The sequence below is a fragment of the Cryptomeria japonica genome, chromosome 9 (assembly GCF_030272615.1).
Source record: "Cryptomeria japonica chromosome 9, Sugi_1.0, whole genome shotgun sequence".
Classification (NCBI taxonomy): Eukaryota; Viridiplantae; Streptophyta; class Pinopsida; order Cupressales; family Cupressaceae; genus Cryptomeria; species Cryptomeria japonica.
The window spans coordinates 184274284-184291306 of record NC_081413.1 but is presented as its reverse complement, the minus strand read 5'-3'; the positions used below and the strand labels follow the sequence as shown (position 1 = coordinate 184291306).

At 36.4% G+C, this 17023-nt stretch overlaps 1 protein-coding gene across 6 annotated transcripts; it reads left to right on the top strand.

Annotated features, from left to right (window-relative positions):
* The first annotated feature begins 742 nt into the window (after positions 1–742).
* LOC131038202 (pentatricopeptide repeat-containing protein At3g09040, mitochondrial) lies at positions 743–5963 on the top strand. Of its 6 annotated transcripts, XM_057970592.2 has the most exons (4): positions 743–4310; positions 4482–4709; positions 5062–5161; positions 5314–5963. In XM_057970592.2, the coding sequence occupies exon 1, from the start codon at positions 1195–1197 to the stop codon at positions 3955–3957; it is 2763 nt and encodes a 920-aa protein (XP_057826575.2). In that variant the 5' UTR covers positions 743–1194; the 3' UTR covers positions 3958–4310; positions 4482–4709; positions 5062–5161; positions 5314–5963. The 6 variants fall into 6 exon arrangements, with proteins under 6 accessions (XP_057826575.2, XP_057826551.2, XP_057826545.2 ...); XM_057970568.2 differs by having other exon boundaries at positions 5062–5963; XM_057970562.2 differs by having other exon boundaries at positions 5033–5963.
* Positions 5964–17023: the final 11060 nt, after the last annotated feature.

Here is a 17023-nt window from a genome sequence, read left to right as displayed (position 1 = left end):
TAATTCTCTTCTCTTGCCCAATCCCTATCAGTGGCTCTATTGGATACCTGTAGCAATCTGTTTTCACTGTTTCATCTCAATTATCCCTTGTCTTGCACTGATTTCACAATTCACATCCGAATTTCAACTCAAAAAGAGGAGATAACAAATTGGTAAATCTCATCAATATCCTCAACCTTTTTTCCAATTGAATTGTGGCTAGATCTATTGGATTCACCCCCTCTTTTAATATAATGACCCCTTAGGTAAGATAAATGGTTTTATTATCTTAATTGGTGAAACCCTAATTTTTCCTCACCATTACACATACAAAACATAAGTCTTGCACAAACAAAAAGATGTCACTTACTACACAATTGTTAGTCAAATTTAAATGTACACTAAAATTATTCATTCTTCAATCATCAAGTCAAGTATTCCCATCCACTTTATATTTTCTTTTTTAAAATGACATATAATTTAGAATTACATAAACCCACATATCATCAATAATTAATCTAAATTAATCTTTTCTTATATACTAATCCTAATTAACCTCAATGAATATGATATCTTTGCAAATATCTTATTATTATTAATATATAATTATTATGGCATCTTTTAGAAACCCAACCTTCCCAATTAAAGGTTATCAACTATTGTTAATTAAATATTCCCAATTAAAGGTTATCAACTATTGTTAATTATATATATATATATTAACTGTCATGTTTAGTGAGCTGTTTAATTCAGCGGAACAGTCTTGTTCATATGTTTGTATGATGAGCTGGTAGATAGACTGCTATTTCATTTTTTTATTGTATTCTCTTTTACATGATCAATACAAAAAACCACAAATGAAGAAGAAACCCAAAATACAACATTAAAGACATCCAAACCAAACAATCTGCAGCTGCGATTCATACACAATTACTGCCATGAAATGGACGCGTTGCCAGTTTATATGGCTGTGCCAGATTCAATAAAACATGGCCTTCGCCAGAAACCCACTGAAGACATTAAAACCTAAAGATATAAACGTCTGGAGATTCTCCAAGAAAATTGAAGTTTAGCTTTAAAATCAGGGGGGGCAACTAGAAAATGAAAATTGCAGAGCAGTTGAAATTCAGCATCGGAAATTGAAGTTTCAAGAAAACAATAGTAGCAATGGCAAGCCACGTATTGGATGAGGTTCGATTCACATTGAATCAATAAATGGCAATAATAGTTTGTTTGAGGACGAGGGCGGTAATAATGTTTGGTTGTGACTGTAGCAGAAGTAGATTTACAGTGAGCAACAACACAATCCACTTCAATTATATTCATGCATTTCCATTCTCTGCTCATCTCAATCTCAAACTCAGAGCATTGTCTAGAGAGGGTCGGTTGAAGGAGGCGCCACAAAATGTGCTTACTACACACAGGGAAGTTGCAGTTACTACCCCCACATTTTTCCAAAACAACTTGATCAACCTGTATGTTAAGTGCGGTAGTTTAGTTGAAGCTCGCAAAGTGTTTGACAAAATGTCAGAACAAGACTGCGTCTCATGGAATTTGATGATTGCAGCTTACCGACGATGTGGGTATCCTCACGAGGCATTGGCAGTGTTTCACGTAATGCGACGATCAGGCGTTCAACCCGATCGGTTCACCTTCTCCAGCATCCTCCCCATCTGTGCCGAAATACGCGATTTGGATAAGGGTATGGGTATCCATCAAATAGTAATTGAGAGCACACTTTTATCAGATGTTGTAGTAGGGAGTGCACTCATAGATATGTATGCGAAATGTGGAAGCATACAGAAGGCACGCGAAGTGTTTGACAAAATGCCTAAAAGAAATGTGGTGACTTGGAATGTGATGATTGCAGGGTATGCACAAAATGGTCCTTTTGATGAGGTTTTAAGGCTTTTCAAAGAAATGCCTCTACGAGATGTGGTTTCATGGAATACAATAATTGCAGGATGTGCACAATATGGGGTTCTAGACGAGGCTCTTAATCTTTTTAAACAAATGCCACGACGAGACGTGGTTTCATGGAATACAATGATTGCAGTACATGCACAAAATGGTGCTGTAGATGCGGCTTTAGGGCTTTTTAGAGAAATGCCTCAAAGAAATGTGGTGTCATGGAATGCGATGATTGCAGGATATGCACAGAATGGTTTTATTGAAGAAGCCTTGGAGACTTTTAAAGAAATGCAGTTGGCAGGTTTCGAACCTAATCACTTCACCTTTGCCAGCATCATCACAGCCTGTGCTAAAATAGGGGTTTTGGAACAGGGCATGGGTATGCATCAAAGCATAATGGAAAACGGGATTTTTTCGGATCCTTTAGTTGCTAGTGCCCTTATAGACATGTACGCAAAATGTGGAAGCATGCAGAAGGCATGGAAAGTGTTTGGTAATATGCCTCAAAGAGATATAGTCTCATGGAACGCCATGATCGCAGGATATGTACAGAATGAGCTTTCTGAAAAGGCTTTCGAGACTTTTAAAGAAATGCAATTTGCAGGTATTCTACCCGATCACTTCACCTTTGCCAGCATCCTCCCAGCCTGTGCCGGAATAGGAGCATTAGAACAGGGTTTATGCATCCATAAAGGCATAATTGAAAACGGTTTTTGTTTCAATGTTGTAGTTGCGAGCGCCCTGATAGACATGTATGCAAAAAGTGGAAGCATGCAGAAAGCACAGAAAGTGTTTGATGATATGCCGCAAAGAAATGTGGTCTCATGGAACACGATGATAACTGGATATGTGCATAATGGTTCTATTCAAAAGTCCTTGGAGATATTTAAGAAAATGCAATTGGCAGCTGTCCAACCTGATCAGTTTACTTTTGCCAGCATCCTCCCTGCCTGTGCCAAAATAGGAAATTTGGAAGAGGGTATAAATATCCATCGAACCATGATGGAAAACAATTTATGTTCAGATGTTGTAGTTTCGAGTGCTCTGGTAGACATGTATGCAAGATGTGGTAGCATGAAGAAAGCACAGGAAGTGTTTGACAATATGCCACAAAGAAATGTGGTGTCATGGACTGCTATGATTGCAGGCTATGCACATAATGGGGATGTTAGGAAGGCCTTTAGGACTTTGAAGAAAATGCAATTGTTAGGTGTCCAACCAGATCAGTTTACCTTTGCTAGCATTATTACAGCCTGTGCAAAACTAGGAGTCCTTGAACAAGGTATGGACATCCATCAAAGCACAGTTGAAGGTGGATTTTCGTCAAATGTTGTAGTTGCAAGTGCCCTGGTAGATATGTATGCAAAATGTGGAAGCATACAGAAGGCACGCCAAATGTTTGATGAAATGTCTGAACCAGATGCTTTCTCATGGAGTGCAATGATTGCAGGATATGCAATGCACGGATTTCACAAGGATGCGCTTGAACTCTTTGATCTAATATATCACTCAGGAACATGCATTGACCATGTGAGTTTTATCTGTGTTTTATTTGCATGCAGCCATGCAGGTTTAGTGAATGAGGGCTGCAAGTACTTCAATGGCATGAGCAACTTGTATTGTATTATGCCTACAATGGATCATTATGTATGCATGGTTGATCTTCTTGGCCGTGCTGGTTATCTTGAGGAAACTTTAAACTTTATCATCAAAATGCCAGTTAAACCTGCCATGGTTGTTTGGAAGTGTTTGCTTGGCGCTTGTAAATTGCACAAGAATATAGGACTTGGAGTATATGCAGCAGATCTCCTTTTTGCGATGGATTCTAAAAATGCTGCACCCTATGTCCTTCTGTCAAGCATCAATGCAGAAATAAGCAGGTGGGATGATGCTCAAAAGCTAAGGAGGTTGATGAAAGATAGAGGAATTAATAAGATAGCAGGATGTAGTTGGATTGAAGTCCAAAAAATTGTACATTCTTTTTGTATAGGAGACATTGCACCCACAAATGCCAGAAATTATGCGAAGTTGGAGGAATTTTCTTGGGAGATGAAACTAGCAGGGTAACATCCAGATTCAAAACATGTACTGAATGATGTGGAGGAGGAAAAAGAACAATTATTTCTCTGCCACCATTTTGAGAGATCGCTCATTGCATTTGGATTGTTAAAACATGTCTCCTGCAATAACTATCAGAGCTGTCAAGAACCTTCAAATATGTGTTAACTACAATAAAGCAACCTAGTTTATCTCCAAGATTGTTGCAAGAAAAGTGAGAAATGCAAGCTATATCATTATTTCAAGCAATGGCAATGTTCTTGTAGAGATCAATGGCGGTGCTAAATTAAGCAAACTGGGAATATTTGTTCGCACTATAACAGGTCCTTTGTATCAGACATGCATCAAAAAAAGGGAAACAGGTTTTGTTTTCAGTTTCCAATAAGTGTTTTTTGAGTTTTTAGATAGCAAAACCATGCCATTGACTTGATTAATCTTATGTAAAGTGTGAATCACTTCCTATATACTGGTAGGGGTATTGTTCAGGCCCTTGTAATGTCATGGACCTTTAATGACATTGAGCTATTTTGCAGGCAGCCTGTATGGTTCCAGAAAGATAGAGGAGGAGGTGGAGAATGGGAAAAGCAAAAGGAGATGAACACTTTATGGAACTTGGAGTATGCTTGCCCAGCAGGAAAGAAGAGAAAAGCGATTATAATCAATTCTCTGATTGAAAATGACGAGGAGAGCATCTTGTGATAGTTCTTTACTCCATTTTTTTGCCATTTTTGTATGGTCCTGTCTGGATTAATTCTCCAAAGGTAATTTAAGCAAGGTTGGGTTTTTGTTTTTATTGTTTTAATTAATTTTTGTCCTATGTACCAATGATAATCAAGCAAAATTTAATCTTTAACTTATCCATATTTTACATTGAGACAACTTGCAATCAAATTCAGACTTACAGTAATTAATAATTTGTTTTGGCTATTAGTTGTTTAGCAGTTAGGGTTCTAATTTAAATATGAGCATCAATATGAATTTTTAGGTTTACTTGATTCTGTAAATGTTGAAGTTCTATTCATGACTGAGACTAATCTATCTGCTTAAGATCTAGAATCTTTTTGTGGTCGAACTATTGTTTCAGGTTGCTTTGTGGTTATTACTAATGTGCAGAGGATGCCCACCACTGGATATCTGTAGTTATTTGTGGTAAAAATGTGTTTCAAAAGTTTCCTTTGCTTGTGAATCTGTGATAACGCCTGATGAAAATCTTGTAAGTTTTAGTGAAGAACATCCCCTATCAATTTAGTAGTTTATGTTGAATTTTTTATGTTATGCTTCTACTCAGAGTATAGTTTATTTTTTCTTTTGTTTTATTAACATAATCAATGGTTCTTTTCTTTCCCTTGTGCAATATTGAGCAAGGATTTATGTAGGGTGTGATTGGGACTGATGGGAGAGACACACCTATCAATTCAAAGACAATGCAGGTGGAGCTAATGCGTAGAGGACATCCTCTTATCATATGTGTAGCTGTTTGTGGTAAAAACGTGTTTCAAATTTTTTCTTTGCTTGTTATAGTGCATGATGAAAATGTTATAAATTCTGCTGAAGAACACCTGCTATCGACTTAGGAGTATATTTCAAATTCTTTTTCTTTTGCGTCTATCTTTAGCTTATTCTGATACGTGTTTAATTAATTGAAACTATGATTATTGGAGTGTACTTGTGATTAATTGGAGACACATATCCAACCAAAAGTAAAGAAGTTGGATGAGAAGCCTGTTCATAGCCAAAATTGTCCAGCCATTTCCTTGCAGATTTCTAGCTAATTTGATTGTCCTCTCTATGGAGTAATCACAAAAGATTTTATCACTTCTTTTATTCCTTCAGAAAAGAAGGCTGTGTGACTTGAGGGTAGTTTCTGGGTTGAGATGGTGACATCTGTGTAAATGGAACAGATTGGAAAGGCCTTTTCTCCTCTTTTTATTTCTTATTCTTTTCTTTTTTAACTTTTTCCTTTTTATATTAAGAGCCACAGTTGATGATATAATAAAATTTGTCATTAAGATGAAGTGGTGGTGGTTTTACTGCAGGGCATGGTTGCTGCTATTCTAAATAGAGTTTTATATTGATAGATTGCTTTGTGTAAATTTAATTCTGATACATTTTATATGGTTTGAGTTCAAAATAAAAGCTATTCTGAAATCTTAACATAAAAATTTGAAAGGTGTGTTAATCTTATTAGGCCCTTCCCGGTGTTCATTCAGAACTTCTTTTCTATTAATTTTTATATTTGCAGTCAATCTGATAGCAGTGTTTTCAAGTGTTCTTTTAGTTAGTTTATGTTCATTCTATTTTTCATTTAAATATTTTTTGGTTTTAGTTTTTTGATAAATGAAACAATAAGATATACTTTTAAAAATCCTTTTGTTAATAAAAGATAATCTTGTCATAACACAGTGCAAGTTGACCATTTTGTGTGTTTCTACCTACAGCTAAGTTCCATAAATCTGTCTTTGATGCATGGCTATGAATAGATGGTGCATTGCTAGATGGTTCTCTTAGTTTTTAATTAGTCATTGTTTGCTCAACAAGAGACCAACCCTATAATATCTTGCAGCGTTGGGCCTGCATTGGCCATATATTCTCAAATTGTTTTAGATGTTGCTAACTACCACTACCACTTTTGAGTGCATTTTTAGCATGTCGAAATTGTAATTGAGGACTAATTTTGAGCTGAATATGTCTATGGCATTTGTTTCAAACATTGTATTTCTGTGACAGATTTTGTTTCTTTCTTACATTTTCGATAGATGTTATCTTATGCTCATTTTTATATATTATTTTAAGGTTGTTTCGGGAATGGGGATTTCCTGCATCATTCAAGAGCAATTTCTCAAAGAAATAACCATGCATTTTAGAATAGGACAAATAAGACTTAGTGCAATGACAAAGATATGAAAGTGCTTGAGACTATTTTTTGACGTTATTGTTAAGCACATAGATATATTGAGAGGGGGGAGCTGGGTGTAGGGGAGGGGGTGAACGAATCGGTATATTCAAAAGCTTTACTTCAAATCCAACCTATCATTAGCAGCGTTTTTGTATTTTATTTTAACAATAAAGCAACTATACAAATGATAAACATAAACACAAATCCACACAAAAGAACACTAGATATACGTGGAAACCCAGAAGGGAAAAACCATGGTGAGAATAGTTGCTTGGATCTACTATCCAAATCATGCCTCACAAAGAAATTTGAAACTTACAAATGTTTATGGGTACCAACCCACTAGAGACACCATCCCCTTACAATGAATTTGTAGGCACCAACCTTCTGGAGACCCCAATCCTCTAATATAAGAACAAAGCACCAACTTAGATTATAAGGATTCAACCTCAAATACAACAAGATATGTATCATGCAGATTGCACCATTAGCTAGATCTGATCTGCTACAAAACACTATATCAGTGTGTATAGGATCCGCAACTTGCTTCACACACCTTAATTCATCTCTGTTAATTAAATAAGCATCTCATACAACTCTTCCACCACATTCACTTCACTGACTCTCGAGGAATGAACCTAGATCAACAATATATATGCATTACATTGATAATTAAATTCACAAGTCAGCCTAGAACATAATTACAACATCCACAAGTTGGCCACAATTAAATTCCTCAACCAAATGTGTAGTCGGCTCTTGAATTCCTCGCTTTTATAATTGTATATTAGAAAATATTATATTACAACGAATTTTAAGTGTGAATGAAGTTGAGAGTGGTAAGGTGGGATCTACACCTAGAATGTTGACAAGAGCATTTTTCTTTCTCTTTGTTATTGGTTATTGTAGACAAGGATTGGGATAGGAGAATGGATATCCTTTTCCAGTTGGTTATGTGAGTAGCATGCCAACCTGATTTATCAATGGTAAGAGGAGGTAAGGGTGCTATGAAGCAACAATGACATAAACTGAAACACACTTTTGAATTATCTTTTCGATATCATCTATTTTAGTAATGGTGCCACCAAATTTAAAAGCTCCCAAACCCGCAATTTTCTGTGTGTGCTAAGTAGCTCGCTTGGTTACTTGCAGGTAAGTTCCTGGTGAGTCAGGACCTGCAACTCATATCAAGTAACTATGATTATTTGTCTAGCTTTTGGGGTAAGTTTATGGGGCTAGGGTTTTTGATATATCCCTGCTTTGCCAACACTTCATCTGCACCTGCCGCAACCCTTATCTATATGCCCGTGGTTTGTCTGCCCTACACCTGTGCTTGCTCCTACACAGCTTGTGTGTGGCCCTTCTTGTGTCTGCTCCTTGGTCGACCCTATCAAAGTTTGACACAGTCAACTCTTAGTTTTTTAATTTATTTTCAAATTTCAATCCAAAAATGACCTTTCAATAGAGATTGTCAGCTCTGCATAACAACTATTGACAATGATTTGAATGCATAGTGAGATTTAGAATTTTTGGTCAACAATTTTATTCAAATCTAATAGATGACACTTTTCCAATGTCCTAATCACTCATTTCATATGTTTTAGGCTATTTTATTGTGAGAAACCTCTCATTGGTTTCCGTATTTCTCACACTAGACTTTTTTTAACGTTGTAGAAAATTATTAGCAAAAACTATTGAAATTGAAGGGATTTATGTAGCTTTTAGCAAGACCCCTATCGACTGTACCAGTCACAAATCAAGAACTTTTGTTCAGGCCGATATGGGTTGATGATTGACATGTCGAGTAATCTGGAGAGGCTGAAAAATGAAGGTGCTTACTAGAAACTAATTGATATACCCTCTAACTATACACAAATCAACATGCCTTGTCTATCACAAATAAAAAAGTACCTATCTAAATTGCTCTTAATCAGAATGAAATCAAGAAATCCATGTCACAAATCAATAAGTAACTGTCAATTTCATGTTTCAAAGAACTTGCGAAGTAATTTGTTTTATCACATTTGGTTTATAGGAAATGCATAATAAATCCTATGTCCACAGTAATAATTGGCTCTATGCAACATTTATGATGGTGTGGCTTGAATAGTGTGAGTACTGTGAAAATCGGTTGGTCTGTGCTGAAAGCGATGTACCTATCACTAATGTTTTGACCGCATTGAAGCTTTTTCATGTAGCATTTTGAGAATTTCATTCTTGCCTAGTTCTATTGGTTCCCTTGTATTAAATATCCATCATTTTCTACAATCTGGGCACTTTTCTTTCTATTCTTTCCATCTTTCAGTGGGACTCCACGTAGCTTAATGTTTCACCTAGGTCTTTCATACAGTAGCTTCATCTTTTTTGTTCATCCACTTTTATACCATTTTTCTCTCCACCTTTCAACGGAACTCCACATAGCTTGGTTCTTCATATGGTCAAAGTTTTGGAATGTTGAATTGTTGAGAGTTTCTTAGAATTGGTGGATCTAGTAAAATAAACAGGTCTTTTCAATTCAAGTTATTTACACGAGTGTTGGCAAATATTGTTTGTTTCTTTTCGTCATCCTTCTCATCAGTGTTCTCATGACGTTTCTTTGGGTGGCTGTCAATGGTGAGTGGAGGAATCAGTTTATTATTTGTTAATTTCCTCTATTAGCTAACTGCTAAACTTTTAGACCTGTTTATGGTTATTTTAATTTAATTTATTTAGTAGAAGATAAAACATCAAAGAAATAAAATATAGAATAGTGAAACTTTATCTTTGTCTTCACAAAATAATCTGGATTACATTTATGTGTTAGTGCCAAGGTGTGGCAATATTCTCAAATATTATTAGCGAAAATTGTTCAATTGAAGGGCTTTATGTAGCTCCGAGTAGGCACTTCCCAACAATACCAGTGACAAATCAAAAACTTCCACTTAAGTCGATTTGGGTTCACCATTGACATGTTGGGTAATTTGGAGATGGTGGAAGATGTTGGTGCTTATTTGAAATTAATTGATATACCCACCGACTATACACAAATCAACATGTCTTGTCTATTACAAATAAAAAAGTACTTGTCAGAATTGTTGTTAATCGAAATGAAATTATGAAATCCCTGCCACAGATCAATAAGTAGCCATCAAAATTCATGTTTTAGAGAAAAACTCACTGAGTAATTTGTTTTATCACATTCAATTTATATGAAATGCATAATAAAGTCCATGTCCACAGTAAAAGTTGGCTCTATGCGACATTTATGATGGTATGGCGGGAACAACGTGGGTAGCGTTAAAATCGGCTGGTCGGTGTCGAAAATGATGTACATGTCACTAATGTTCTGATCACATTCAAGCCCTCTCATGTAACATTTAGAGGATTTTTTTCTTGCCTAGTTTTACAATGTTAATTAGGAGTGGGGGCTCCTATCCTTAATTTGTTGTTTCAATTATTTACTCTCATACACATGATAAATAGTTGATGTGTTGATAGCAGGACAACAACAATGCAGGAAAACTTAGAAGGGGGGTGGGGGGGGGGCAGAGGAGGTGGAGGTGAATTAGTTTTCACCAAACTCACACAAATTAACCTTAACTTTAGATCTGATCAAGAACATCAATAGCAAAGATAAACACCACATCAACAACACACATAACACATGGATTTTTGACATGGAAAACTTGGTTAAGGGAAAAACCATGGTGGGAACCTACCTACAATATGATGATACTCTGCAGTAGTATGTGTAAATATTACAATGGGGAATGCACATGCATTAAGGCACAGTGCCTAGAGCTCACTGCTCAAAAGCAATGAAGGGCTACAACCTAGAGGAAGGCTCACTGCCTTACAAAGATTGGACAACAATATGGATAACATGAACTGAAAGAATAGCATCTCCAAATACTTGATTACAGTTCCGATTAAGCACATTGTCTGCTCAACAACTCTTCTTTGCTCTTCTCTACTATTGAAAGATAAATTCGCTTGTTCGCACATACAACACACTCATACAACTTGCAGACACACAACTTACATGATTACAACACTCATTTATACAAAACATCAACCTCAACCTTAAGGTTGGCTCAACATATAAGACCTAGGTACAAAATTACATCACACGATACATAAATCCATAATCGGATCAATACAATGTCAGCAAGGACATAGCATGGACCCAAATCAAATCTTCGAACACACTACACCATCAAATAATTTGCCAAGATCTTTTGCAACACGCTAAACCACTGAATATGTCGCATAACATGAAGATTACCACTGGACCAATAAAATCTTCAATAACACGCACCACGATCAATGCAGACCACCAAAACACATATAACACGATCAAATAATATCAACAAGCAACGTAAATTCCATCGCAATTACCGCAACAACTCGGATAACAAGATTCATCATTAATCCATCACCAAAGCTCAAGAACACCAAATGACAAACTAAAAGATACGCTTGCGAAGTTATAAATCATGAACCACTCGATCAGAGGACACACATGAACGTCCCAAACATTCTCCAAAATCCACAACTTAAGATATCATCATTCCAGAGCAATATGGATCAAATACCATAACTCTACAACACAAAATACTAAAAAACCAACCATCACACCGGATCACATAACTCGACCAAATCACCACATAGCATCATGAAATTCATACTGAATCAACTAGAGATAGGCATCTTAAAACCCATTAATCCGCATCAGCACATTTGCAACAAATCACCCAAACAACTCTCTGCAATACAGGAATATGTTGACATCAATGACAACAACACATTCCAACAACTCTAATATCCAACAATCTCCCCCTTTGGCATTGATGGCAACATATGAATGTGAAAAACAATCAATGCAAAGGAAGAAATCAACAACCAACAATCTTGTACTCTAGAACCGAATAAAGCATGCCCTTGAATGGCAAAATTTTTGCCATGTGAAGAACGACTTGCATCAATTCAGTAGACAATTGGATGACCACATTGTACACAGAGTCAAAATTAATGTTGGGGCTCTAATGAAAATCATAGAAATAGAAAATGTTGACCCCTGTTTGCAAATATCGCAACCTGTGGAAAGGGGTCGGACTACAGATGGGGTTCTAGACCTCAATGTACCGGCGCAGGATGAAGTCACGGGATGGACTACTTTCCTTTTGCCTGCTTTCGATGCCCCTGCAATTCAGACCTAGGAAGACACCACCATGAACGAGTAAAGTTATTCCGGCTTTGTTTTTTGCTACCCAAAACATGCTCTTTTTTGATGGGTGGAAAATCTAACGGCAACCGAACCGGTAGAGGAGTCATCTTCTTTGCTTGTCGACTTGCATCGGTATCAGAGGCTTTTCTTTTTATGAAATAGTCATAAGGACATCATATTGGTATCAAAGCATCGGTACAACATAATCGAAAACCGGTTGTCGCAGCTCATCAGTGCTCCGACAAGAAGATTCACGCTTCTCAGTCGCCACGGTAACTGGTTAAGGAGGTTGGTTATTTTTGGTTTCCTCTGGTCTCGTACCGACCGGTTACTCTCTTTTTGGCCCCTGAGAGACTCATTCTATGGGCAATCCCTATTTATCTCTCCGGATTGGGTGGCTTCTTCTCATAGCCTCCTTCCTTCTTTTTCACTGTATCTGAGCAAGGATATAGGGTTTTCTTTCTAGTTCTTTCCCTATTGAGCTCTTGAATCAGTTTTCTTATTTATATATATATATATCAGTGGCTTGCCACTTTTGTTTAAAAGAAACAACAACCAACAATCTCCCTCAAAATCATAAAGATCAACTCCCCCTTTGACAAACAACTCTAAATACTTCAGGGTTTTTCTGATGCTCTTCTACCCCTTTGGCAACAATTCCAAAGACACATATAAATCATTTTTCTCTCCCCCTTACTAGATAATCTCTCCCCCTTAGGATAAACTCACACATCTGAATAATTGAGCCACACACTGACTACTCCCCCAGAGCAACAACATCTACTCATCAATCTAGATAATAGGATAAGGCAATGAAGTCCATCGGATCGATGTAGCTCAATGCATCTAGTTCATAGTAGGATGGGCTTTCACCCCTAACTTCTCTCTCAGATATACAAATGTTTCTATAGGCAAAGGCTTAGTGAAGATATCTGCAATTTGTTCCTTTGTAGGTACATACTCTAATTTGACTTCCTTATCACTGACTTTCTCTCTCAGAAAATGAAACTTAATAGATATATGCTTTGTCTTAGAATGCAATATCGGATTCTTAGAAATATTGATAGCACTAGAATTATCACAATATATAACAGTAGGCTCATTATAAACAACTCTAATATCCTTCAACATCTATTTCATCCAAATAACCTAAGTACAGTTGCTAGCAACAACAATGTATTCAACTTTTGCAGTAGATAAAGAAATAGCATCTTGTTTCTTACTTGTCCAAGCAACCAAATTCTTTCCCAAAAAGAATGCTCTACCGGTAGTGCTCTTTCGGTCATCAACATCACCTGCCCAATCAACATCAATATAATATTAGCAAAAGAACGATGAAGCTGAAAGCTTCAGTAAACTTGAACTCCTTTTTTCCTTTTGATCTTGATGACTAAACACTTAATCGATCCCTTTGATGACTGTATGTGATATCTCTAATTGTGATGTAGGAGTGCAGTTTGCATTTGTTTCATCATTGCTTGGAGTTTTTCTCTAATCTTTTCTCTTTTACTCATTTTTGTAGGACCAGGAGAACCTAGAGTTGCCTTCTTTGAGACGTTCAACCATAGCTAGAGGAAAGACAAAAGCTCAGATATAATCGCGCAGGCAATGATGAAACACTTCCCTTTTGTCTTTTTCATTACAGTTAGCTATGCCATTTACATTTATCAAATGCATTATTTACTTGTTTCATGCATCATGAATCAAATGAGGCTAATCTCACGGCTTGTGTGGGACTTTGTTTTTTACATTATGAATGCAAATACATAATTTATGCAAATGTAGAATATTCCTTTGTCTTATGTATTTGCACAAAAACTGAAAATGATAACTATAATCAAATTTAGATCAATGATGTTTAGTAGAACATTTGTGTACCTTTTCAATATGAATGAATGTAATTCAACTCTACCTGTTTGAGTCGTGATGAAAATAGGCAACAAATTTGGCGACCTCTGTGGAGTGTTTGCCTGCTAAACACTATAGAACAATCATGGCTTATCCATTGGGCTTATGGAGTTGACTTTGCCCTCTTTTAAATGAAACTTCTTGAAACTCAGCTGCTCTGCAGCATGACAACAAAATAGAACAGAAAACCAAGAAACTACAAGTGGTGCTGCCTAAAACAGAAACCACAAACTGTGCATGAGCACTTCTTGAAACTCAGAACAACAGAAAACAAATGTGCATTAGCACTTATTACCTTAAATGAAATTGTCAAAGACAATCTCTAAGATGAATCCCATTAACTGGGATTGGAAGGATTTCACCATTCAGCTTTGAAAGTTGAAAAACATTATGCTGTTTTTTCTCAGTAATGATGCATGGGCCATCCCATATGGCATCAAATTTAGTATGCTTTCCAGGCTTACTCTTTAATTCATCCCACTTCAAAACCAAATCTCCCTCATGGAAAACCCTCAAAGTTGCTTTCCTGTCGAAAGTCTTCTTCATCTGAGCTTGATGATTCTCAATAGTCAACAATGCTTGTTTTATTACTTCCTCCAACTCCATTAGTTCTCCCAACCTAACATGCATAGGTTCTTCTTGCAACATATCTAGCTCTCTAATCAGAGTTAGTGTGGGCATTTCAACTTAAATTGGGAGTCTTGCCTCTTTACCATAAACAAGGACATAGGGAGATATACCTGTAGCTCTTTTGGGGGTGATTCTATTAGCCCACAATGCATGCTTTAACCGAGTGTGTCAAGTTCTCTGATTATCTTCTATTGTCCTCTTAATTATCCTAATCAAGTTCTTATTAGTAGACTCAGCTTGTCCATTACCCTGAGGGTAATAATTGGAGGAAGTACTAAAAAATATGTTGTTTTGAAAAACCCAATCAGTAATCTTAAATCCTACAAAAGCTAATGCATTGTCTGAAATAATAAAATCAGGGATACCAAACTTTGCTACCAAGTCCTGATAAAAGTTTAGGACTGCACTTTCATTTGTCTCCTTCAAAGGTATAACTTCAGTCCACTTGGTAAAGTAATCAATGGCTGTCAGGATCCACTTATGCCCAGAACTTGAAGGTGGATTGATGACCACAATAAAATCAAGACCCCACTTCATGAATGGCTATTCAATTTGAACAGGTTTCATGGGTAAAGCTGCCATCTTCTGTTTGCTTGCAAATATTGCACAATTTTTACATTTCCTTACCCAAGCATGTGAATCTTTATGCAAATTAGGCCAAAAATATCCCGCCCTCATGATCTTCAATGTTGTAGTTCTTGGTGCAATGTGACCGCCAGCTGGTCCATTATGGAATTCCTCTAATATTCTGTCAGTTTGATCTGTATCTATGCATCTTAAGAATACACCATTAAAAAAATTTCTAAACAAAATTCCATCCAAAATGATATAAGGGATAGCTTGAAATCAATAGTATCTTTGTTTAGCATTGTTCAAACCCTTAGGACACTCGCCAATCTAAAAAAAAATCATCATTTCATGCACCCAACTTGTATGAGGTACTGCTACAACAGTTGGTTCTTCATCTTCATGAACTAGGAAAACTTCTTCATTCTTTTGTTTGTTATTTTTTGTGTGACCAACAAGTTGTTCGCATAACCCCTTACCTCTAATCAGCTTGGTCACCTTGATATTGACATCATACTCCATCACTTTCGTGATCCAACCAGCTCTTTTGTCATTAAGATCTCTATTCAACAAAAAATCCTTTATACTAGGATGAGCAACCATTAGGTGAATTTTGTTATTTGAAAGCATGTGTCTAAATTTCTTTAGATTCCTAATGACTGCCAAAGCATGTTTCTCAACAAAAGAATAATTTTGTTCATACCCTTCTAGGCCTTGACTGAAGAATGCTATTTGTTGCTCCAATCTCTCATCATTTTGCTGAATCAACATAGCTGAAATAGTGTCAAAAGTACCAAAAGCATATAATATAAAATCCTTTGCAAAGTCTAGATTAATTAAGGTAGGCACTGATGCTATGACACTCTTAATCTCTTCAAAATTATTATTAGCCTCTTTGGACCAACTGAAAGTAATATTTTTCTTAAGCATGCTAGTCAAGGGCTTCATAAGAAATGCTATATTGGGGATGAATCTCCTTACAAAACTGATTCTACTTATAAAGCTTTGAAGGCCCTTCTTATGTGCAGGTAAAGGCAAAGATAAAATATCACTTACCCTCTTTGGATCTATGGTTATTCCATGTTTGGAGACAATATAGCTCAGCAACTTACCCTCATGCACAACAAAGATGCACTTTTGGGGATTTAAAGATGCTCCATATTCTCTACACCTTTCAAAAATCTACCTTAAGTGAGAAAAGTGTTTTTCTGCATGCTTTGAAAAAATGGTTATGTCATCAAGATAAACCAAAACAAATTTATTTATAAAACCTTGGAAGGCCATATCCATTGCCCTCTAAAAATGTTGCTCCTGCATTAGACAAACCAAAAGGCATTTTCCTATATGCCATTGTTCCCCATTTTGTAGTAAAGGTTGTCTTAAATTGGTCATCCTCTTTTACTAAAATCTTATTATAACCAGAATAACCATCAAGTAGTGAAAATCTATCTGAACCTGAAACTACTTGTAAGATTTTCTCCATCGAGTGCAATGGATAATGATATTTTAGAGAAGCTCTGTTAATATCTCTAAAATCTACACAAAGCCTATGCTCACCATTCTTCTTTCTTACTAGAACCAAATTTGAAACCCAAGATGTATGCTTTATAGGAAAGATGATATTACCTTGGATCCACTTGTTTAGTTTTGTCTTCATGAGATGCTCGAGTTTTGGATTGAGGGGCCTTTGCTTTTGTCTCACAGGCTTGACATTAGCTTCCAACTCTATGGTGTGTTGGGCTAATGCAGGATTAAATCCCTTCAAATCTTCATACTGCCATGCAAACATGTCATTGAACTCTTAACATAGCAAAACAAATGCCTACTTCTCTACAGTTGTACATACCTTGCCAATCTTTAGTAACTTA

Bases quoted from the DNA above. Each gene is read 5' to 3' on its own strand.
- LOC131038202 (XM_057970592.2), top strand. From the start codon at position 1,195: ATGGCAATAATAGTTTGTTTGAGGACGAGGGCGGTAATAATGTTTGGT.